This window comes from Megalopta genalis, chromosome 19, assembly GCF_051020955.1.
Source record: "Megalopta genalis isolate 19385.01 chromosome 19, iyMegGena1_principal, whole genome shotgun sequence".
Classification (NCBI taxonomy): Eukaryota; Metazoa; Arthropoda; class Insecta; order Hymenoptera; family Halictidae; genus Megalopta; species Megalopta genalis.
The window spans coordinates 2,522,002-2,546,614 of record NC_135031.1 but is presented as its reverse complement, the minus strand read 5'-3'; the positions used below and the strand labels follow the sequence as shown (position 1 = coordinate 2,546,614).

The 24,613-nt window shown below is 34.9% G+C and overlaps 1 protein-coding gene across 2 annotated transcripts in view; it reads left to right on the top strand.

Annotated features, from left to right (window-relative positions):
- The window catches only part of Dgk (diacyl glycerol kinase 1), a 194,439-nt gene that overhangs the window by 141,396 nt on the left and 28,430 nt on the right, over positions 1-24,613 (top strand). For both annotated transcript variants that reach the window (XM_076527392.1, XM_076527391.1), the window contains exons 4-6: positions 13,903-14,037; positions 15,164-15,374; positions 16,859-17,020. In XM_076527392.1, coding sequence (XP_076383507.1) covers positions 13,903-14,037; positions 15,164-15,374; positions 16,859-17,020 — 508 coding nt within the window. The remainder of the gene's footprint in view (positions 1-13,902; positions 14,038-15,163; positions 15,375-16,858; positions 17,021-24,613) is intronic.

The window sequence follows — 24,613 nt, the reverse complement described above, 5'->3', positions numbered from 1 at the left end:
AGTATTTGCGTCGGAGGACGTTAGTCACGTTGTGTACCAGAAATGTGCGGAAATAACGCCTACACAATGTAGGAAAGTAGGTTAATCCACGGTTAATTAAATTACATTAAATTCAAAATTATTCATATAATTTTATTTCATGCCTGACGATATACTTTTCTGAACTACTTGTTTCACTAGTCGCCTAACCTTTGAATAAATTAGAAACTAAAACTCGAGGGAAGCAACCATTACCATTTGCAATGTAGAGTAGCTCAATTAGCACAATTTCATTTCTGTTGTGTCTGACTAATGCCACTTAGAACTACTTAATCCTCTTGCCAACTCTCCATTCTTAATAAACTGGATTAGGATTCATTATGAAAATGAACGATTTACATATGCAACAGGGTTTACTCTGACTTCACCAATACGATCTTCTCGAGTCTTCCCTTTCTGTTTATCTCTACATTTAGTAATCACGAGATTTTGTAATATGCAGAATTACATTGTATGACTGACCCGAAACGGTCTAGAACTACTTCTGTATGTCAGCCTTGCAGATTAATGATTTTCAAATCTATGAATTGTGAAAAATAATTATTGTTTCCAATACAAATCATACTAATACTACCAGTAAAGTTACACTGCTTATCTGACTACATACCGTCCAAAACCACTTTTATCTTTGACAGTCCCCATATTGTGAGATAGAAGAACAATTTCAATTCCTAATGTAACTAAGACATTCTCTCAACATGATTTTATTACGTGTCTGATTATGTCAGCCAAAATTGCTTACTCAATTTACCAGCTGCTCATCGATAATAAACAAATAACTTAAAAATTATCAACATAATAGAATACAATCATTGCGATCATACAATTTTTATGTCTGATCACATGTTACCTAATACTACTAACTTATGCAGCAGCCTCTTACTTTCAATAAATCCACTTCATCCAGGAATAAAAAGAAAAAACAACTACCAATAACTGTTAGTGCTCGTTGATGCTCCTTGTGAGCTTCGAGCTTTGTAGAAATTTGCACGTGGTGTGCCGTCCGAATAATATGGTTTTTTCTGTGTCTTGTGAGTCCCTTATGGTCTCGTGTCCAGTGAGTCCCTTGTGGTCTCGTGTCCAGTGAGTCCCTTGTGGTCTCGTGTCCAGTGAGTCCCTTGTGGTCTCGTGTGTAGTGAACCATTGGCGCTGGCGAGGTTCTTCTCCTGACTAGGTTGTCTTGTCTCTACTCTTGTCTATCTACTAGAGGGCCGGAGTCATCCCTAATATCACCTCGGTCCTCCCTACTCCTCTTGACCTAGGGTGGGCGGCAAGGAATTACGGTCCAGTCACTGCAATCCCAAATCCAGTGAGACTGCCCCAAAACGGTGGGCCGGGAGTTAGGAGGGAGAGTGGCAAAATAACTCCTGCTAGACATCCCGCGCTGATGGGCCTACGTGCCCGAACAATGCCAGACCCAACCGTAATTGACTGGACCGTAATCAAGGACCAGGAGACGTTATGACGGTGCCGCATGTGCCCGGGAACGGCCCGGGACAGACCCATACCGTCCGGGTACCCAAGCACATGGCCCCAGCCATAAATCCTGGCCACTTGGCCGTAACAATAACAATATCAATTCTCCTAGTTCTGTTAACACAATTTTGCCATGTGTCTGACTGCATACTCTACAAAACTACTTACTCCTCCTACCAATAATTGAATCCACGGTTAATAAACTAAACCAAGCTTCATCAACACAGTCAATCCTTCAAATTCACAATTAATCAATTAGCTGTCTTTGACGAGTATACTCGTCATGGAGAAATGGCAGTATGCCATTGGTTATTTAAATTGTAATTTTAGTGAAAACAAAAACATATTCTCTAATTTCAAGATGTTTAGAATATTTTGTGGCCAGGTCAGAATAAAACAAACAAATAAAAAATATAAATAATTATATGAATAATTCACGATATTGGTACACGATGTGTAAAGTGCCATTATGTAACGTTCCTTGCTGTGCTGAATACCACCTTACAGCAGCAATTCAAATATTTAACTTTTATAAGTATTTGATTTTTCCTGCATTTTTCGCTTATTATGTAAGTATGTTGTAGTGTATGTTTGTACATGTAGTGTATGTTAATGTTAAGTGAATAAGTAAATATTAGTAATACAATTATTAATTTTATAAAATAAAACGGTCTTTTTGATCTAATATTTTAACAGCGACACTTACTGTGTTTGACGAGTATACTTGTCAACGCTTAATTCTCGCGACACACATAGATGCGCGCTCTGAGAATGAGGCGCCACAGTTAACTGGTTAAATTACATAATCACCCTAAATACAATTTTACCGTGTATCTAACCATATTGCCACCAGAACCACTTAACCCTCCATTCTCAATAATACTTAAACTTCTAACCATAAACAACGACTACCATCGGCAACACAATTCTTGCCTGTCTAGCCACTACAATTTCACTCCTGACCATACACCAACTGAAACTACTTATTACTCTAACAACCCCTACTATCAATAAATCACCTTGAACTCGAATTGATCAAGGAAAACAACGTCTACCACTAGCAATACGATGTTCCCTAGTCCTCTCAGCAGATTTCGGCTACGTGTCCGACTCCACACCAGCCAGAACCACTCGTCTCCGGTTCGTCCCCCAGCGTCAATAAATTCTGCCAACACCGGAAGCGGTGCGTTTCTATTTCACGATGTACGATCCGGATCGTCACGCCGTCCGGGCCGTTCCCTGTCCGAGACAGCCGAAATTAATCGCGCGGCGAAGGAGCCGGGTTCCGGATCCCCGAAAAGATCGCCGCCGCGCTGGTAATCCGGTCAATCCACCTTCCTGGGGTTCCCGGTGGATGATGACGCGTCGACCTCGCCACCCCTATCTCGTTTCTTCGTCACACCCCCGTCGGTTGTCTCTTACTCGAGTGCGTCAGAGGTGACGTCACGTAGTAGCTAGGCAACCGCACCCTTGCTTGCGGTCCACGAGCCGCCGCTTTTTCCACCTTTTCGTTCTCCACCCTTTCCCGTCCTTCGGATCCTGATGCCGGTGACGAAGGACGAATCCGAAGGCCAGGTGGAACGTTCAACGCTATAATACCACCCCTCGCAGAAAACTAGTCGATCGAAATCGTGACTCTAATTGTTGAAAAAATGATTTAGAGAAGAAATCTCTCGTACCGAAGAAATAATACGCGCATTTACAACCCTTATATAAATATGATATTTTTAGCGATAAAGGTAAATATAATAAAACTAGTCATACATTGTAAGAATTTGTATTTACATATGTTCGTTTATTTGTAAGCTATGTAGACCGGGGAAATTTAATACCAATTTTTGGAAGGGTTAAATCATCCCCGAATATTGTAGACAATACTTTCGCAACCTTTATGATCATCTTCGACACAGTTATTGCACTTATTAATTGTTTTTGTAAACATCGTTATTTCTTCTCTCAAATTTGTGTAATACGTCTGCAATGTTATTTTTATTTCTGAATTAATGTCAAAATTGCTTGTTCAACAATAATATCCATAATTTTGATTGTCAATGATTTTTTGCCAGGAGTGATACAGGATCGTCTGCCTAAATACCTCTTCGAATTATAATAATAAAAACCATTTTCTTTTTAATTATAATAATGTGCTGTGATGATGTATTATGATATTTTTTTACGAAATGTAATAGATACATCGCTACGTAAACATTACAAAAGGATTTAAAAGCCGACGCATCATTTATATACGCTGATATCTTTTTATAGGCGACGAGTTTTGTCTTCGAATTTGAACAAATGCTTCAAATATTTCAAAATAATGAACACTTGGTTCGTTTGATCAAATACTTTTTTAACTTGTAAATATTTATAACCAAAAAATTGATTATGGAAAGGAAAAATTGAAAACGTTTGTTCGTTTATTTGCTCCCACTTCGTTCGTTGGTGTGATTTATTCTAAGTGATCTAGTAATATTATCTTCTCCACATAAAATGCCAAAACACAATCCAATATGTTTCCTGTTTGATCGTTTCATACTTCAGAAAAAAAACATAAAACTGTTTTTAAGAATGAATAGAGAAACAATAAAATAAATTATAATATTACAGTATTACAACTCTCTTTACGATCGAGCATCATATAATATCAAGAAAATTATGCGATCTTCTAAATCTTTCCTTGCGAAAGTATTCAACCTATACTTTCGAAATTTATAGGATATTTCGTCGTACTATCGAAAGGGCGAAAAACAATTTTTTTATCCGCGCAGAAATATTTATTGTAGGAACAAAAGGAACATTTGTACGGTCTGCCCGCTTTGAATTTTTCTATCTCTGTACTATCAATCATTGTCTGTTGTGCATTCGAAACTGAAAGTCAAACTGATGTTGACTCTCTATGCGTTTATTTATGACTTGAACCTTGCCATTAAACTATATCACAATAAAAAATTAAACAGTTCAAATAAAAATAATATGAAATGATAGAAAGAATATAATAATAATTTCATGTGTTTATATATAACGTAAACCTTGTTATTAAATTATACAAAATCACAGAATGAAATAATTAAAATAAAAATAATATAGAATGTTAAAAAGAATAAAATAATAATTCCATGTGTTTATATATGATTCAAACCTTGTCATTAAATTGAACAAAACTAAAGAATGAAATAATTAAAATGAAGATAATATAAAATCTTATAAAAAATAAAATAATAATTCCATGTGTTTATACATAAGCTTAACCTTGTTGATAAATTATTTAAGAAACTGATGTGAATTAAATAATTGAAGTGAGGATAACATAAAATGTTATCACGATATTACAAAAAATAAAATAAAAATACGTTACAAGTGTCGTAAATTGGGTGAACGAAAGTCTTCAAGTATACTTAATGATGTAATATTGTTTATACAGAAACATTTCAGATTGTAGTTTTCTAATTCATGTCTGCATTAAAATTCAGCGATTTCTTATCATTCTACTGGAATTACAAATGCTTCGCCAACGCGAATTCCCAAAACTGTGTCCCCGAATACCAGGGCTAAAGCATTTTCCGCCATCGTTAGTGCTGGATTATTCTACCTGTTCTCTCTGTACACGCGAAACGAATTGTGTGTTCTCCTCCTCGGCGCTTACTCTCGAAGGGTAAAGTGTGCTTGGTGAATCGATAATTACTCTCGGGGCTCTAGCTGGTCAAAGTAGCGTTTAATTGGCGCAACAGGGAGAGATAGAAGGAGGGAAATGGAGCAGAAGAAGGTCATAGTAAGGGTCAAGAGCGGGTATATTTTTTTCTTCGCAAAAAATAACCGTCTTATAATAAATGAAGCACGTGTCGGCCGTCTTCTGTGGAAAGTTTACGAGCTACCCCTTCGAGAATCGAAGGGGTGGGTGCGTAAGCTGATTTGTACGTCAACCGGAAGATAATTATCACAGACGCTGACCATTTATCCTGTGCGGCCTGGCGAAATTAAAATCAAGTCGGTTCTGCTTCTCTGTACAATTAAACCGCAAGCTCTACCAGCTAGTTTGCGAAAACAAATATCCCTACTGAAATGGTAGCATCACGTGATTTCGAAACAGCGTTGCTTGGTAACTCTTCGGCCGAGTTTCGATTACAGGCTCGATTGCTCAGCGTCAAATATCCCTATTTGCTGATCAATCAATTATTTCAAATGATTTATTGCATTTGTTTTAAAATCAGTTTCAATTAAAATTCGAACGTTGTTTTTGCGGAATTCATCAATATGCATTCACGATTTGCTCGTCAATTTCCAATATATGCCGAACAATCGTGTGTCAGTCGCATCATATTGCATTTGTATCGCGTTGCAATCGGAACAAATAAAGCGTGCTAGTAAATCGTATTATTAAAGCGTTCTATAATTATTTGGTCTGCATATCGTAAGTGCAATGGCATCATCTTTATAATGACTTGTCTTATACGAATATTAAAATTTCATTTTTACATTATATATTAAATTAATAATATTTTTACATAATCAGCAACTTGATACTGACGTTTTGTTATAATACTGACGTTTATATTATAATTTATTGATGATTTAATTTCCAATTAAAAAATTTTCAAAAAATATATAATTGAGTGAACATAAAATTTTCTGCGTTCTCCCCAAAATCAAAGAATCGGGAGTGTTCCCGAAAATATTTTATAAATATTGGAGCAAATGAGAAGATTGTTTGCAAATAGTTCTTGCGTTTAAATGAAATTTCACATGAGGATAATTATTAATGCGTTTAAGTACGGTAGAATTAACAATTCATTTACAATACGTACATTGTTTTATATGTGCCAATCTTCTCCATTGTAAGAAATCCAAATTTTTCAAAATAATTAATACAATATTTTTCTGCTTTAATTGTACTGCATTTCTCAAGATAAATATCCGAAAACCGCAAAACCGCAACTTAAATCTGTTCATACATTTTCTGATATTTAATCACCGCGACTATTTCAAATGACTGCATTTTAATGGTAATTTATCGTCGATTCATGAAAATATTTGATTATATTAGAAAACTTTTTTTCGCTTTCATATAGTCGTGACGTAATCGCTATTTGGAAAACCGGATTTGATACCGGTGCGTGATGTTCACGCAGGTAAAAATACTGAAATATGCACCGATATGTAACGCCCCTGCCGGTAAAAATACCCAAATATTTGCCGGCATAATATCAGTATGAGCCCCGGGTTTGGTTACAATGTTAAAATAATCGATCGTACCGTAACAGTGCGACGGATGATCGTGGCGCTTCCGCGGTCTTCTTTTATGTTACCGGTATGAGACCCCAGTTAAATAAAAGTTTCTATAAAGGTTATGAAGGTACGACCAAAAAAAAAAATACCAGTATCAGTCTCTGTTGCAAACTTAAACTGGGTTAAGCTGTTTTTGCGGCAAAATCTCAGTTATAAACATATTGTTGATTTATTTGGATAAATTTGTTCAGACTTGGCCACAGGAGATATTAAAACATAGAGCTTGAATTTGAGATATTTTAACAACATTTGCCTTTGAAATTATTCTATCTTTTCGCCAGAATAACTTCCTAGTATTGTAGCAAAAGAAAACAACTGCTCCGTTGAAGCAGATAATGTCAGTATTTGCACATAGGAAGAGCTTTCACTAGAAAATATTTGGAAATTGATTTAAACAAAAATCACTTGAAACACGAAATGCAAAATAAAATAAGATATTATCTCATTTGATAATCAAATGATGAAATAAATTAGGGAAAAGCCGTTTCGACGGCGAACTAAGATAATCAAAACAGAGATAAAAATAATAGAATTTAGTAATAACAATATATCTCCGAATTGCAAAACGGCATGATGGAAAGAATAATAATCCGTAACAATAACGATAGAACGTTCGTTCAAAATTAATCTGTCACATTTTTGATATAATAGGAGGCTGAAATGGCGTCTTTCATTTTGCAATCCACTCGTGGTTCCGAAGCTTTATTTTTCGATCGTCTGGGCTTTAACCAACGAATCGGAGAGAGGAAAAAAAAGCGAAAAGAACAAAGGGAGGAAGAGAAATAAAGGTAAAAAGGCGACGCCCTTCGTCCTTGACGCGGAATATCGATAAATGTCGTTCTCGAAACGACAGTCGGTTTTCAAATAAAACGCGAAACTGGGTTGGTCGTTAGCAGCTCGCAGTCGCCTTGTTTCCTCATTAACTTTGCGCCCAATTAGAGAACGATGGCGAGTCGACAATTGCCCGTGTTTTCTTTTATTAAATGGTACCTTAATACGAGACGGTGACGATGTTTACTGGATTTCGCCGAAACCTTTGACATGGAAATGTCGGATCTCGTTTCAAAACAGCGCGACGTTGCGTGTCTTATACTCGTTGTTTCAGTAACACACCTATAACTTTTTTTTACTAATTTTCTACACTCACATTTGCCTGGAATTAAAGTTATCTATCATATCAAAGACTTTGATACTTTTAATACTAAGTATTAGCTTAGCTGTATTTTGCTGCACTGACAAATCCTACAATGTGCACAAACTCACCTCTAGTTTTCAAACAATTTGTTTTCTGAATAAAGCTCAAATTCCCATTTTAGGAAAATGAGAAAATGTTTAAGTGAAATAATGTATTATATTTTTTCAGCGTTGTAGATGCTTCGAAATGCTTAAATAAATTAGACTTCCCAGATAAAATCGTAGTATTTCATGGAAAACTTTATTCGTAATTGGTTTTGGATATATTTTTGTATATTTTTTGGGTATATTTTGAATATATTTATTACACGGATGGATATATATAAGTTATTGATGTCATGAATGTTTAGTAATATGGGTGAATATATATGTATGTAATGGAAGTTACTGCATAATCATCTATATATATATGTTATGAATGCATGGTATTGCGAGTGGGTGTATGGTTGGGCGTATGTTTGTTATGGATAATTACTATTATGGGTAAATGTGCATGTATGCTCATATGTATATTCGTTTTATGGATGTATACTATTATGGGTGGACGTAGATATTATATGTACTTATAATTACCATAAATCCTTAAAAACGTAAGTCCATTGTAAATGGACAAATTAAATAATGTCTGTAAAATGCTGCATCAAAATAGTTTTGAATAAAAATGAGTAAAAGTTCTGTAATGAACGTTATAAAATAGTGATAGAAATACTTCAGTGGAGAATCGAGGCAGATCTTTAAAACGAAATTCGGCGGAGTGTTTTAACCAGCTAGCTGTTGGAATCTCTTTGAGAAGCGTATATGAGGCTGTTATAATATATGTAGAATTAAGTTGTAATGAAACAGCTAACTCGATACTCCTTGACGGCAGTCTCTGTTTGAGTAGTGCAACAATATAAGTATAGTAGTCAACAACAATATAACCGTAGCGAACAACAGAGGCTAGCTAATTACTGTCATAACGACAACAAAGCAATGGCGCAAGCATGTTTGGTGAATAATTATGGCGCGCAAGTGTCTCGACGATTTCCATTTACAATTTGTCCAACGCCTAATAAACTACGAAATCGATCCAGCGTAAATATGTTCGAAGATGTTTATGACGACGCCCGACTACGTCCGCAGGGATGTATTATGCGTGGAGAACCAGTTAATTAACCGGGAAACCGAGTGTTTACGCTCGGTTAATAACGAAATAAATTCAGAAAACAAACTCGAGGCCATTTATTAAACGGCAGCTAATTGCTGTTCAGAAACTGAGCGTTTTTGCAAAGCGAATCGTGGAACACGAATTTCCGGGAATTTTTATATTTAAATAAATTGTTATGGTTAAGTTAGAAATATTCATTAACTAATTAATGACGCTCCGTCAAATACTTTATTGCTTCCAACCGGCCGTTACAATATTCCAGGGTCTCGATCAACAGGTTTCGCTTCCGTTCAGTGATACCGAACCAATTAAAGCAATTAGTTCCTTAAACAGGTGTTCGAGCAACTTTCACCTGAGCCCTCGTGAAACTTAATTCGAGCGTCGATCACGTTGAGTTAGAAGTATTCCGTCCAAACAGCGCACAGTGGTCTGAATCATGCTCCTAACGCGAACTAATTAGTATCACTTCTCTAGCCATCTCATTGGCTAAAAGTGACTATAAATATACTTTATTGGTAAGACAACTGAAATATTTTTGAGTTTGTTTGTTCGCATAAACGTTTTCTTTTCTTTCCAAGTTACTTTATTTAGCATCACCTGTATCTGGTTATTAGAACTTTGATTATACTTCACTATCAAATCTTCTAATAGTAATACAGTGTAGTATGTCCTTCCTTAATAAAAATATCTACATTCTTTATTATCTAAACACGTTGTATAGGTAAACAGATCGATCTAAGTCGATCTATATATAACACCATTAATTATTCTATAAATAAGCAGAGATTTAATCTAGCACTTTAATAATGTAACTGTTCTATTATCTGAATATTCATTTGTCCCCAATTACTTTCGAATAATTGCGGTTCTACTGTATATTCTTCATCAACCACTTCGCTCTCATGGACGTGTTATGTCGCGACACCGATACTGTACGTATAAGGTTAACATAACACGTCAGAGAGAGCGAAGCGATTAAAACGAATGCGACTGAGAATCTTAATATATACCACCATTTGAAAACTTAATCAAAACGATTCACACCATGAGATTTCCTTCCAAAAGTATCATAACTCGACAAATTATACAGTTTAATTTTCTAATTAATAAATATCCGGAAATTATTTTTCTACGAATGAGTTTATTGACTCCCACGCTAATAAATAATTCTAATATCTCTACAACTATAACAGCCATAAGAAAGAAAGAAACTGCGGGCTCTTTTGTATTTATGACATGTGCTGATTTTTAAAATGCAAGAAAACGTATAAATTTGCAGGATCTAATAATATTTTTATACTTGTTTTCTTCTTTTCACTTTTATATTCATGACAATATATTATGTACAGAGAAATATAACATATAGTGTAATATAACTATGAACATGAATATCTGTAACAACATTAAAAACACTTTAATACTTTACGCTTTATACATTTTAATATTCATTTGTGAACTGCGAATTTTTACGCAAAATAAAAATTGTCTAAGTTAAGTTTAGCAAACGTAAATTGATAAATTGTACATAATTGAGGGATGTTTTCAAATTCTTCTAACGTCTTCACGATTTTCGTTTGGGCATAGTCATTTTCATAAGAAATGCATAAAATCCGCAGTCTAATTTTATATTCCCTTACTATTACATTTTATTACTTTTATATTCTCTTAATGGAGTATTCCTTTAGTTAACGAAGGAAACTTTTCTTTAATTCTAATTTTTGTAAAATATCATGTAAAAATAAGAATTTACATAAAGATCTACAGTCTAATAATCATCAAATACTTTTTTCGGATTTTTCTCTCACGTCAAAAAGATGTTTAATTACGCGCTGATTCAACGATAAATAATTTCAAACCGCATATTTTGTCATTTTCGTATGTGTTTCAATGATGTTACGCTGATGACGACTCTAAACCCAAAATTCCCCATTGTCCGTTACGAACACACCATGTCTCTTTGTATGCGCCAAACTCCTACGTTAACAAGATTTAGATCACCGCATAATCTACGTACAATAGCCGGCGATCCGGTTCGAGAAGACCGAGCAAACTGTTCGCCGTTGCTGATTACAAGATGGCTACTCCTATTATCGGGTTAATACATTCATCTAGCACCCTTAGAAATCGATCAATCGCATTATTCCCGACTCTGAATAACCTATGTTCTACGCTATTGTATAGTTTGAATGGGTCTTGGGAATCTTCGGCGGAACCATGATTTTTGGAGCCAATTCGCGTGCTCGTATGCGTTACTGTTCTGTTGACCACTTTTCTGAAATCAATCTTCTTGGTCTTTCCTTTTCTTTACATCGAGAATATTCAACTGTACACGATTTATTCAATAATTTTCTACTTCTTTAGCTTTACAATCTTTTGCATTCGTCGAGAAAAGCGGGTATTTCAAATTCATTAAAATTCTTATTAAAAATCTCTTATAATTAAAAATTTCTATTTAAATTGTAATTAAAAATTTATTATAATTTAAACTTCTATTAAAAATCTGTTACTAATTCAAATTTATAATAATAATTCGTTATAATTTTCATAGAAATCTATTACAATTACAATAACATTTAAAATTTTAATAATTAAAATTATAATAATTATTATTAATCTATTACAATTTATTCTTCGATTTAAAATTGATTAACATTTTTTATTAAAAATCGATTAATTGAAATTCTCTATTTAAGTTTATATTAAAAATTTATTAAAATTTGTATTAATAAGTTTTTATAATAAAATTTCATTAGAAATAAGCTTTTAATAAAAATTTCTGAATCATTTCAGGATTGAATCATTATGTTCTCACCAGAAAATCGAACAATCATTCATTAATACCTGAGGATTTTTTAATTAATTTTACAATAGAGGCAGCAGCTTTTTATTTGTATATATTTATAAATTACCTAGAAAAATATGATTTAATCATTTCTTTTCAAGTTAGTCAACATTGATCGGTTAACATTTTTTTTAGATGTAATACATGAATTTTCGTAGTTTTCTTAATTTCTTTCATAGAACCAATAAAAGTTCGTACTTAATTCTTCGGTAATTTATTATTTATATATGAATAGTTTGGAAATTAAAAAAATGTACCAAAACTCATATTACCATTCATACTACCACAAAATAAACTTGTGTAAATCATGTCTCGTTTTTAAGAAAAATGAGCAAATCATTGCGGACATGCTCGATAAATTTTAATACTCGATTTTATCAGAAATAAAACGTTCTATGAAAAACTTTTATTCTACGTTTATGACGTATTGTTCATAAAGAATCACTCCCCATTTCTGATGGTACCATAAATAATGGATCACCCTGTGTTACATCGTACACATCAAGATCGTCAATCTATCGTAAACCTGTACCCGTCTGCGCCATCTCCCACGGATATCAGGACATCTATCATGTCCTATAGATGAATAGCGATCGCAAGGATAATTCGACGTCCGCACAGTACACTGAAATCGATCAATGATTTCGATATTTAATCCGCGCTTGTCGCTAGAACTTTGTGCCTTAAAATGTAAATCCCATGGTAATGGCCTATCAAAATTAGATGTTCACGTGGATAAGTGATTAAATTAGGGCCTATCGATCCAGCGGCGCAATATACTGCTCATAGTTGCCAAATATGTTGTCGTGTATAATCAACTTGCATCGAGTTTAGCAACGGATATGTGTCGTTGCGGATCAACCCGGTTCGTGATATCGATTTTTCAGCGAAGTCAAGGGAGAAATTACTCACAGCGAAATTTACGATTTAATGAGTTCACATAATGACTAGCAAAATAATCAGAGACTCTGATTTTCTAAAACTAAAGACTCCGATTTCATTATTGCTAAAGAAATTGCTAAACAATAATTTCAAAATATTTCACTTCTTTTATTTAACACGTTGAATGCCACGCCGGTTTTACAGAAATTGTCCGTGGCGCCACGATGAATTTTCTTTTATGTGATACATATAGTGTTGAAATATTATCTGCAATAGATAAGTTACAGTGTATAACCATGTTTGACATGTTAATTGCGACAGGGGTCACTGTTTGAATCGACGATGGTAATAATACAAAATTGTAGATATTGACATTTGTTTTAAATTATATATATTACTATCAATTTGGGCGCGCCGGTCACCGGTGGCCCCCATGGCGTCACCGCCAAGTTAAGTGCCGGTCATCGGTGACCCCTGTGGCATTCAATGTGTTAAAAACATGCACCATGTCTTATGAAGACAATGCTTTCAATAAAATGTTGACATTTGTGTAAAGTATCTCTATAAATTTTCACCACAGATTGCAGAAGCAAGAGTTGAATAAAAAATTTAGTCTCTTGAACAGTTAGCCATTGTAGTCTCTTTTAAATGTGTGCAAGTCACTGTAATTATACTGTAAATGTTTAATTTTCATTATAATTTGTTTAAATACAACGCTTTTATAAAATACATAATTTAATAAAAAATAACAAAGTATCCAAATATCCATCTTCTTGACGAGTATAACCATCATGAAAAAATGAAACATTATGACAAATATAATCATCAAAAACTCCTCATAATCAAAAGATTAAATATAGGTTAAATAACAGGTTGATAATTAAAAGAATTTAAAAATAATGGAAAAATACTCGTATTGTACCATCTATCTTTTTTTTAATAAATGTATGAACTTTGAAATGTGATTGTTTAATGTAATAAGGTTAATATAATCGACTGCACCATAAAGCTAATGATTCCTATGATTTTGTTGTTCCAGGACATCGATTACGAAGGATTTCGCAAGTTCTTGGATACCTATCTCGATGTCGAGACTCCGGATGAGCTTTCACGACACCTTTTCCTCTCGTTCGTCAAGAAGGTACCGCGTGGCGTCGATGGAAAAGCTTTCAAGGTATAGTGTTTGCTATCCTCGAGTACAGTCTCCGCTGTTCGGCAACAGGTGGGAGAAAATTTAAACCGTGATTCTCTGTAACAATATAACGCAAAAATGAATCTAGCGGAAGTTGTTTCTATAACACTGCTATTACCCAATTACCAATTCTTATTTCCAATTATTATACATATATTATCACGTAGCACAGAAAATACAATAAAGCTTGATGCTCTGTAACAAGACTAAAATTGATATTGCATAAATGATTTTTATTTTCGGAATATTGGTTTCAATTTGTCCAAAATGTCGATGCTTTTACACGATGTTTGACAAGATACTTATTAAATGGGTTATTTAAGAGTCAGGGTAAATGTACCAATTACAGTAAATTTTCCCTAATTGACCCTCAGCTTACACACAAAAATGGACAATTTGGGAAGAGGAAGTACGATTATTCGAGCCTTGCGGCTCGTTTTTATAAGTATTGATAATCGCTAACTATAAAAACGAGCCGCAAGGATCGAATAGTCGTATCTCCTTTTCCAAAATTGTCCATTTTTGTGTACAAGCTACTTTATTTGAATATTTACATTTTAAATGAATAAATCTTTTTATTAATTTTAACACTATGGTGTAATATCACGTACCGTTCTTAATACCATAAACTAAACAACTAAATAGACTCTTTTTATAAACATATTTTAAATTAAAAACATTGTAGACTCTTTTTTTATCTTCTCTCTCTCTCTCCTTGTTATTTCTTTAAAACTCCATTCATTTAAGATTTTCTTCTTCTTGTTGAAGCTTCTCATTCTCTTTTGTATGCATATATTACAATAATATTAATAATTATTATTAGCTTAGATTAAATATAAATAATTCTTTTTACTTTAAATATAAACATCATTAAGATCATATTACTTGTACATTATATTGATATTATAAATCATACGAAGATCATATATATAGTATAGATCAAATTTTCCATAAGTATCACAAATTAATGGCTTTCTCAAAAACTCAACATCGAAAGGGTTAATATAGAAAACAATATCTAGTTCAACTGCAAACACCAAAAATTTCTCTCGAAACGTTATTAACAGTCCACAGATAAAAGTTTGTAATTTTTGCCTTTAAACATCAGGAGATGGCCGTGTTATCATCGACAACAGCCTGTGCCGCGATCACTTCCCACACAACATCGAGCAGCAACGTGAACAGCACAGGTCTACCCGGTGGAACATCGACAGACAGCCATGGTTCTTCATTCGCCGATAAGATTCACGGACTCACGGAGAAGCTGCAGGCTCTGGGACACCATAGAACGGATAATGAAGCCTCCTCCAAGGCTCGAGGTACTTTAATTGTGGGACTAATAGTTGATCAACCTTTGTTCGAAACGTTTTCCTGTCTTGAGAAATATTCGGAAACATTCTCATTCGGGAATATTCTTATTCGGGAATATTCTCATTCGGGAATATTCTCATTCGGGAATATTCTCGGAAACATTTCTGAAAATTGCACAACCATTTTTGACGTTTACGCGTTCGTCGGGATAGAAATACACCCATCTTTCATTACTACATAGCGTAAAATGTTTTATTGCTTTTTCATTAGGCTGTAGATGCGAGCAGTTCTTACAAACGCTATATACAGGGTGTCCCAAAAATGTCTCGCAATCTGGAAATGGTGGATTCCTGAGGTTATTCGAAGCAACTTTTTTCTTAACAAAAATGCAACCCGCGATTTTGTTTACGAGTTATTAACAACAAACACTGACCAATGAGAGGCGAGTTCGCCTAACGCTAGGTGGCCAAGCCAATCGGCGGAACTGGGCTTCTGTTTTTCGTTAATAATTCGTAAACAAAGCCGCGGATTGCGTTTTCGCTAAGAAGAAAGTTACTTCAAATGAGCTCAGCCCCCCCCCCCATTTCCGGATTGCGTGACATTTTTGGGACACCTTGTATAACAGATCAAAAAGCAACAATTTACTTTCGAATAATTTAATAGTATTAGAGAAATCTAAAGTTGTAATGTAAACAAATTTGATTGCAACGGATATACGATAGTTCAGCATTAGATGTCCTAATTCCAAAGATATTGTTTTTGAAAATACGCATAACCATGCTTGACAAGAAGCTACTTGTATAAAAAGCAACTTTTTATAAACTAAAAATTAGTTTCTCAACAACAAAAAGACTGCATTGAATACACATCAGCTTGTTCACGATACAACACAATAAAAATGAAATTGTGTCAAGCAAATTATAGATTATATAGAACGAATTGTAGTCATTGCTAGACTACAGATCTGTATGCAATTATGACAAAAGTAGATTTGTCAAATATAGAATAGCCAAAGCTTTAGAAGAATTTAAAGGTACAATTACAATTCTTACAACTCGTTCGAGTCAATACTAGAAGAAATAAATCTCAGTGCGATACCCACGTCTTCCACAACGAATGCGGTCAATATTCATTTTGCATAAAGATCTGCAGTAATTACATCCTGCAGAATTCTATTAACATAACTGACGGAATTAAAAGCTGCGATCACCGCTGAATGTGCAATCGGAATTTCCGATTAAATCTTCGTTTCGCCAACGAATTTATACGGCTGTACGGTGTCAAGGACGAACAGAGATCATGGTATCGGATTACGGTGATCGCGTATCTGATTGATCGGCGGCAGGGGATGGGTAAAAATGGTCCAAACCTGACGAATCCGTCCAACGTCCATTAGATCGTAAATCGAGAATCGTACCGCGGCGGATACCGCTTCCGGTTATTCGATCACGGCATCCCCGTTAACCTTTTCCTCTGTTCCATGGGGTTCAAGGAAGCGTTCATCCCATAGTGACGATCCAGCACACGTCATACAGCTGTCACGACGTGATCGAGAAGAAGAGCACCGACAGCAGCCCCAGCCACAGCCAAATGTCGCGCAATTCGTCGCGAAAGTCGAACAATTCGCTGCTCGTTAACAACGGGAAATTGGAAGGTGAGTGATCAACAGTTTTTCGACGATCGCTATCGACGTGCCCTTTATTTATCCGCGTTGTTCTATTCGCGATCGTGGTCGATCTATGCAAAAGAGTACGTGCACTATACGCGATCGAAGACACCAATTTTCTGTTTCACGTCGATTTCTTTATCCTATAATCTGTTTCTGCGACTTCCTGGCACGTCTGGAGAAAGTGAGACTAATTAATTATATCAATCGATGAAATCGTTGTGATTAGACAGCGGATCTTTATGCAAAATAAAAATTTTCATCGTCTCTTATATCAAACAGAAGACAATTGTTTACCATCACACGGGGAATCTCGTGGAGGAACATCAGACTTTATGATCAACATAATTTTAATTCAGAGATTATGTCACTGGGAATAACTGATCTTATTGTTGCACCCGATCAGATTGTTTCCAAATAAGGTGACAGTAGAAGTCCTAGCTGAGCTCTTATTATCTGAACTAATACTGAACAATCATAGGAAAATCAATTATGTATATCCCCGAATCACTGTCATAATTCGAGGGTCTAAGCAAGACACATGATTGAATCCACTTATCTGAACGTAAACTCGAGTTATTTGAACGCAAAGTTGCAAGTAGTAGTCGGTAATCATAATCATAATTGGAGTTCGTATAAATGGAGTTTTACTGTAGCAATTAATGAGTTACCAGAGTGGGGATTGCACGACTCTACCTAGAAAATGGTACCTAATTAATTAATAGAATCTAAAGGCAATTGAACCATTCGCGAACATTGACCAATCGGTTCTCCATAATTTTTAGGAAGTAAAATTTTTGTTAACAGTCAAATTGTTTCGTGTTAGTGAAAATATTAGAACTCAGCTTCTGTAATGATTACGGTTTTTGATTACGATTAACTGAAATATTTGATATTATAGTAGTCAACAATCATCCTGAGTAGTTTTCAGAAAATCTGCGAGTACTTCATGATTCAACGAAAGACTTATTTTATTTGAGCCCCCCCTCGTCCGAATCCAATAAAAAGAAAAAAATTAGCGATGATAAAAGATAAATTAATCATTCGTCCGATTAATGATTACACATGATAATCATGATTGCTGATTTATTCTAGCGACGATTAATTGATTTCTGATTATGATTACCATGACTAATTTTCGTAATCAGATGCAAAAGTAACCATGAGATCATCGATTACTGCTCAAATCTGATTTATAGTGTGTGCAACTCATTAATATTATTAAAAGAGAAAAGACGTTTCCATCTCACTTACGTTTCTTACAATTAACTTGGACAATTTTTATTTGGCATAAAAGTCTGCAGTCTACTAATAAATGTATCCTTTGGACACATTGACTCCAAGAGTCAAGATATTGCACTTGGAATCTATCATCTTCCCTCGTAATGTCTGCCAAGTTCAGTCTCCCTTTTCCTTCTCAAAGTGGAATTGTTATCTCCCAGCCGTGTCTACGTCGTCGGACAATTTTAAAGCCAATAAATATCGTACGGCTTCGATACAGCTCTAAAACCAATAAATATCGCAACGGTGACAGTACACGTAACAGAGACACTTGTCTAGACGACTCTAGACGCTAACCTGGCCGCGTCGTTAGCAGCTATATGTATACCGTTTCTCAAGCACGGACCGAACAGTTTTATTTCGAGCAAGTCGACGGCAAACGACGCGTAACGAGCACCGAAAATATCGAGGATCGAAGGCAAGGAACAATTGCGGGACAGGCTATCGTCCGCGGGATAAACAACGCTGAATCGCGGGCCGATCGTAACGTAACTCTTTATGATCGCCATAGAGTTCTTTATGGATGAGACGCGCGGCGTACAACGTCGGCAAACAAATCGATCCCGTAAACCGGATAGCCATAAAACGTCCGGGATACCGTGTACGACTTAATGGACGCGCCTATTGTCCCGCGATGATGCCCTAATCGATTATTTTTTTGCGTCGCCGAGAAACGTCGCAAAAACTCTTGACGCAAACCCGGGCCGATCAAAATTTCTTCGTCAACGCACAGCGCGACGACAGCTTCTTCCATCGATTACGTCGCCGGTAGTTAAAAAGTGCGAGAACACGTCAATGGAAAAATAAACCAGGGCTGGGCAAAAACAGCGATCTCACGTAATCCGTTCCGGCTATGGAAAGTATGGTCACCTTGTTTCTTGCGGCAAAATATTTGAAATCGAAAATATTTACAGTGTGGTTTTCGTGTGACGGTGTTCGAGTATGTTATTTGGTAGAAATCTGTTTGTCATTTGAAATATTTCATCTGCTTTGCAAAGGATGACCGATTTTTTCAAAATCGCTGTTATGATGCTAAAAGTGATACTATTTCACTTAGAATATTAAAATCGTCATTTGAAATATTTCATCTGCTTTGCAAAGGATGACTGACTTTTTTTAAATCGCTGTTATGATGCTAAAAGTGATACTATTTCACTTAGAATATTAAAATCGTTTTTTAATTATTCTGTTTCTAAAGATTGGATTAAATAAATAGCTGATAAATTGGAAATAACAAGATGAGTAATTGATATATAGAAAATATGTTTAAAGAGTTGTATAAATAAAGTTGTGAATACACCTAAACATGGTTAATTGTATAGTTGTAAAGAAAAGTCTGTTGTTTGAAAGTTAATAGTTTAATGGCACTGTAGATAATAATATCTAATCGATACTTCAAACATGTTAAAAATTATGCGATCCATTTCATACTTTCATTAGACTATTTAATTAAACTTCAATAATAGAAATATATGACGCATAATTTAAAAGAAATGTTCAGTTTTGCAAATGTTTCTTGTTTAAACTATTAAATGATTCATGGTGCAAATAAATTAATATTTCAAACGTGGTCTTGATAAAATAATATTTAAACGTGAAACACGTTTCCAACAAATAACGAAGCAAAGATATATACCTTATATATCTCTTGTATATCTTGTATCTAAAGCATGAATTAGGTAAAATAATATTTGATGCAAATTTTTAACGTTTGAATAATCAGACGAGTAAATAAAATACTTATCAATATTAATAGCTCTGTTATCTTGTCTGTAAAATACTTCTTAAGAACAGAAATGTAAAGAAATCATAATATTTTATTCTACTTTAATTGTGAACATTTTCGAAAGTACTATGTTAAAATAATAAACATAACTTAACATAAAATATATATATAAAAAATATATATAAAATATATAAATTATAAAAAATATATACATAAAATATATAAATTATAAAAAATATATATATATAAAATATATATATATAAAAATATATATCTCATTAAAGTCAGAAAATACCATCACCAAAATTGCTAAAGATTTCAATAAGGGTAGCACAAAAGCGGCTATATCAACGCCATAATTGAAATTTCGATGTCTCATCCAAGAGCAGTAATATTTCCCGGAAATGCCAAATTTCGGGTTATTGTGAATTTCCCTTTGCTAGTCCTACGCCGTAATTTATTGCTGCGACAATGCTAAGGGTCGACAGAGTCGGTCAAGCGTGAAGTGTGACACGCGTTCCAGAAAGACAACACAAAATGGTCTGTTTGGGCGTGAGTCAGGTATGAAAAACCACGGAGCTACAAGCTACGTGGTAGGTATGTGACGGTCGAATCGTGTTATATGGCCTCCGAATTCCCTTTGAATTGTGGCAAAAAATGGGAACAAAAAAATTAAGTCATCGTTTTTATCCTAGTATTCATATTAACGTTTTTATTCGTATGAACACTTTTCAGACTGCGCGGTTTTATGAGAAACCTTCATGGGATTAACATTTTGTCCTGGATTAGACTGCTATTTTACAAATAAACAAAATTATAATTAAATTATAGTTTGCAAATCAACAATCAATTGTCAGGTAAACTTCACAAATATTGAAATTTTAGGTTTATTATTATACATTACATTACATATTTGTATTATCAATGTAAATTGCGATTTCGCACTCGTTCACAGTCGAATCGAAAATAACTAGTAGTTTGTACCACCGATACTGGTACCGAATGGCGCGCGATCAGTGTATTCAAGAAAAATTACTACGCAAGGAGTGGGGCGTCTATCGGGTGAGCATTGTAATTCTGAATTACGACGGTGACACGACGCGACGCAGAGCTGCAGGCACAATACAATACAATCGGTGCAATTGAGAGGTGTGGGCCTCTCGCGCATACGTCGCCTGCCCCCACTTCTTGCGTAGCGACTTCTCCTAAATACACTGCGCATGATACACACGTTGTACTAACGGCTGTTAAAGTGTTAATGTACACTGGCATGCTGGTCGCTGCCTTTTTTTGCCGACTGCCCCGAGTTTCTATAAAAACGAGCCGCGGGACTCGAAGAATCGCGACTCGGTATTCTCAGATTTGCCGGTTCCAATTCCAACCTTCGAACATTTCTTGGAGGAATTACTGTGCCAAGAACTTCGCTAACACTCCGACTCAATACTGAAAAATTAATTCGAACGGTGAACTTTCGATTCGATAATGAAACATTCCAGTCCAATGTATGTAGATCGAAAGAGAAATACCGTTGTAGTAGACTCGCGTGGGCGGAACACGGCGTTGACACAGAAATACGGTTTCCCATGGCGGTGGAATTGATGTGTGTGCCCGTGCCGAGGAATCTTCTTTGTCCGTTGTAAAATCGTATTATGCTCGAAATGATAAGGGGTTCGTTCTGGCCGGCATCGTTTTTATGTTGATGCATTATCCGCGCGGCATACTAGAGGATCGTAAATACGGTTGAATTATGACGGGAACGGGACGTCATCTCGACCGGAAGTGCACTTCGCGGTGCCGCGACCGACTGTCAGTGCGGAATCGAAAAAAATACGATCCCCTGTGCCCGCCATGTTTTACCCGCGTCTGTCATTGCTGCTCGTTCGTTGTCTGATTACGCGGCCGTATCGAATGGGGGCTTCGTTATTCATAAAACAGCGGCGTTACGTTTGAAAACGAAGTTTAGTGCTCGTAAACTGCGCAGCGACGTTCGAAGCCTTCCGGACAATTAACTTTCTAATTCTCCTTCGCAATGGTCGATTTTATTCCCGTTGAATTTCTCGTCCCGCCGAAACCATACGATCTCCTTCCACCACTCCAAATTCTATTTAACCCTTTGCACTCGAGTGGTGACTCTGAGGCACCACTAAAATTTGTTATATCACGTTTTAAGATAGTTTTGATATTAACAAAGTTTAGATTTAAAAAATTGTGAAGAGTGTAACTGTTGCGTGGGTCCTAAGAGTCAATTTCATATACGTAAAATGCATTTTGTCATATAAAATAAAAATACTATAAGTTAGAAAAATGATTTTATATTTACATTTAAATTAGCTTCGAGTGCAAAGGGTTAAATACCGTCCCAGTGGTCTAGATTCGAAACTGATCACTTTCATCGTCGACGTCTTTTGGTTACTCGAGAATGTTGATCATAATTCGTTGAAAGCTGTGCCGTATAGTGAATGGATTTATTATTTCGTAATAAAGGAATATATTTTTATTTCCAACATTTTCCGGTACCATACGATCTCCTTTCATCATTCCGAATTTTATTTAAATTCCCGTCCCGTGGACTAGATTCGAAATGTTTTGCTTTTATCGTCGGTACCTTTCGGTCACTCGAGAATGTTGAATATAATTTGTTGAAATCTGTACGTTAATGAATGAATTTATTGTTTCGTGACACAGGGTAATGGCACCATTCAGTTTTGATTTCCAACATTTACCGATACCATACGATCTCCTTATATTACTCCATATTTCATTTAAATACTCTTTCAGTGGACTAAATTCGAGATATTTTACTTCTATCGTCGGTGCTTTTTGGCTACTTGAGAATATTTAATATAATTTATCGAAAGCTGCGCGCCAGCAAATGTATTTATTGTTTTGTAATACAGGAATATGAAACCATTGAATCTTATTTCCAACATTTTCTGGTATCGTACAAACTCTTCTTATCGCTTCATAATTTATTTAAATACCCTCCCAGTGAAATGAATTCGAAATTTTTCATTTTTATCGACGAAACTTTTTGATTGCTCAAGCTTTCATTTGAATAGAATTTATATGGTTGTTCGGAAAATAATTTCGTGTTTCGAGTGCGTCAAAGAATACTTGATTCAGTATTTTAGTTATGAAGGGTTACCAAAAGGTTATCAAATAAAAGTGATCAATACGTTATCGAATAAAATTTACTCTAAACATTTCAAACACGTTTTTCATTCTCGCTTGAATTATTTACAGAACTCCTGTAAACATTTCAAACATTTCAAACTTGTTTTTCATTTCCGCTTGAATTATCTACGGAACTTCTGTAAACAATTCAAACGAAAATACAAAACAAATTTGAAATGTTTAGAGAAAAATTTTACTCGCAAAACAATCGATTATTGAAAGTTGTGCATCGGTAAATGGGTTTATTATTTCGTGATACAGGGTAATGACACCATTCGATTTTTATTTCCAACATTTTTGATTATTAATTCAACTGGAACAACCGTGTTATTACTAATTGAATATGCGTTTAGAAGAAACATAAAAATTATTGTAGCACAATAAAATGTAGCTAAATAAAAATAAGTGACTTTTTACTTTTAAAATGGAATAATAATTCTGAAGTCGTTATAAAAAATATATTCTCTTAACAAATTACCACTTCTTTCGGTTCTTTCATAGAATAGGAATGAATGAAAATGTTTTTATCACCGACTAAACGACTTTTGGTGAAAATCGAATAAGGATATTGTACCAATAATGAAACAAATAATATCGAGTAAAGGTAAGCGGTAATAGTTTGAACAGTAACTACAGAGATTGACATTTATATTTGGCAACACGGAAACGTTTAGTTTCCGCATAGAGGACTAGTTTGACGAAATTGTTTATCGAACTTCGATCAACTTGCTAAATCCCGGGAACACGTAAATTACCATTTATAAATTGACATTTTGATTTGCGTGAAATGTCACGACAGACGGAAGTGATTCACGGATATTTCGGAATTGGGTATTTGTGGGATTTGTTTAGACTGGTGGTCAGATTCTACATTTCAAATGGCGGAGATCGTCGATCAAAATCGTGTCGATTCCTAGCACCAGTAGAAATTTTCGAAACGCGAACATCAAAATAGATTTATGGAAGCATTACAAAAGGAAAGTCTGTAAATTTGTCAGATTGAGAAACATCGAAATTAAGTCAGAGAAAGAAGTGAACGTGTTCTACTTGAGCCATGTCTTCAGATTTTCTACCCCAAGATTATAAAAACTGTTTCAATAAAATGCTACTTTTTATCATCCTTTGACGTTCTAGACAAAACACTTGTCAATTTTACCGTTCCAGGGAAAAAAACATGGAGAACTGAACTATAAAAGATTCCATTGAAACGTCATATAAAGGAAGTTATAAAACATTTTGAGTTTTTTCTTTTATGTTTGTTATTGAATGAAGAATAACTTAGTGCGATTCAACTGTTTTATTTCAGTTTAGATATTGTTTTGTGTAAGTCTTTTACAATATCTAAAAGATTCATCGAAATAAAGTATATCTTGATTATTATTTTCTATTGCAAATGTCTC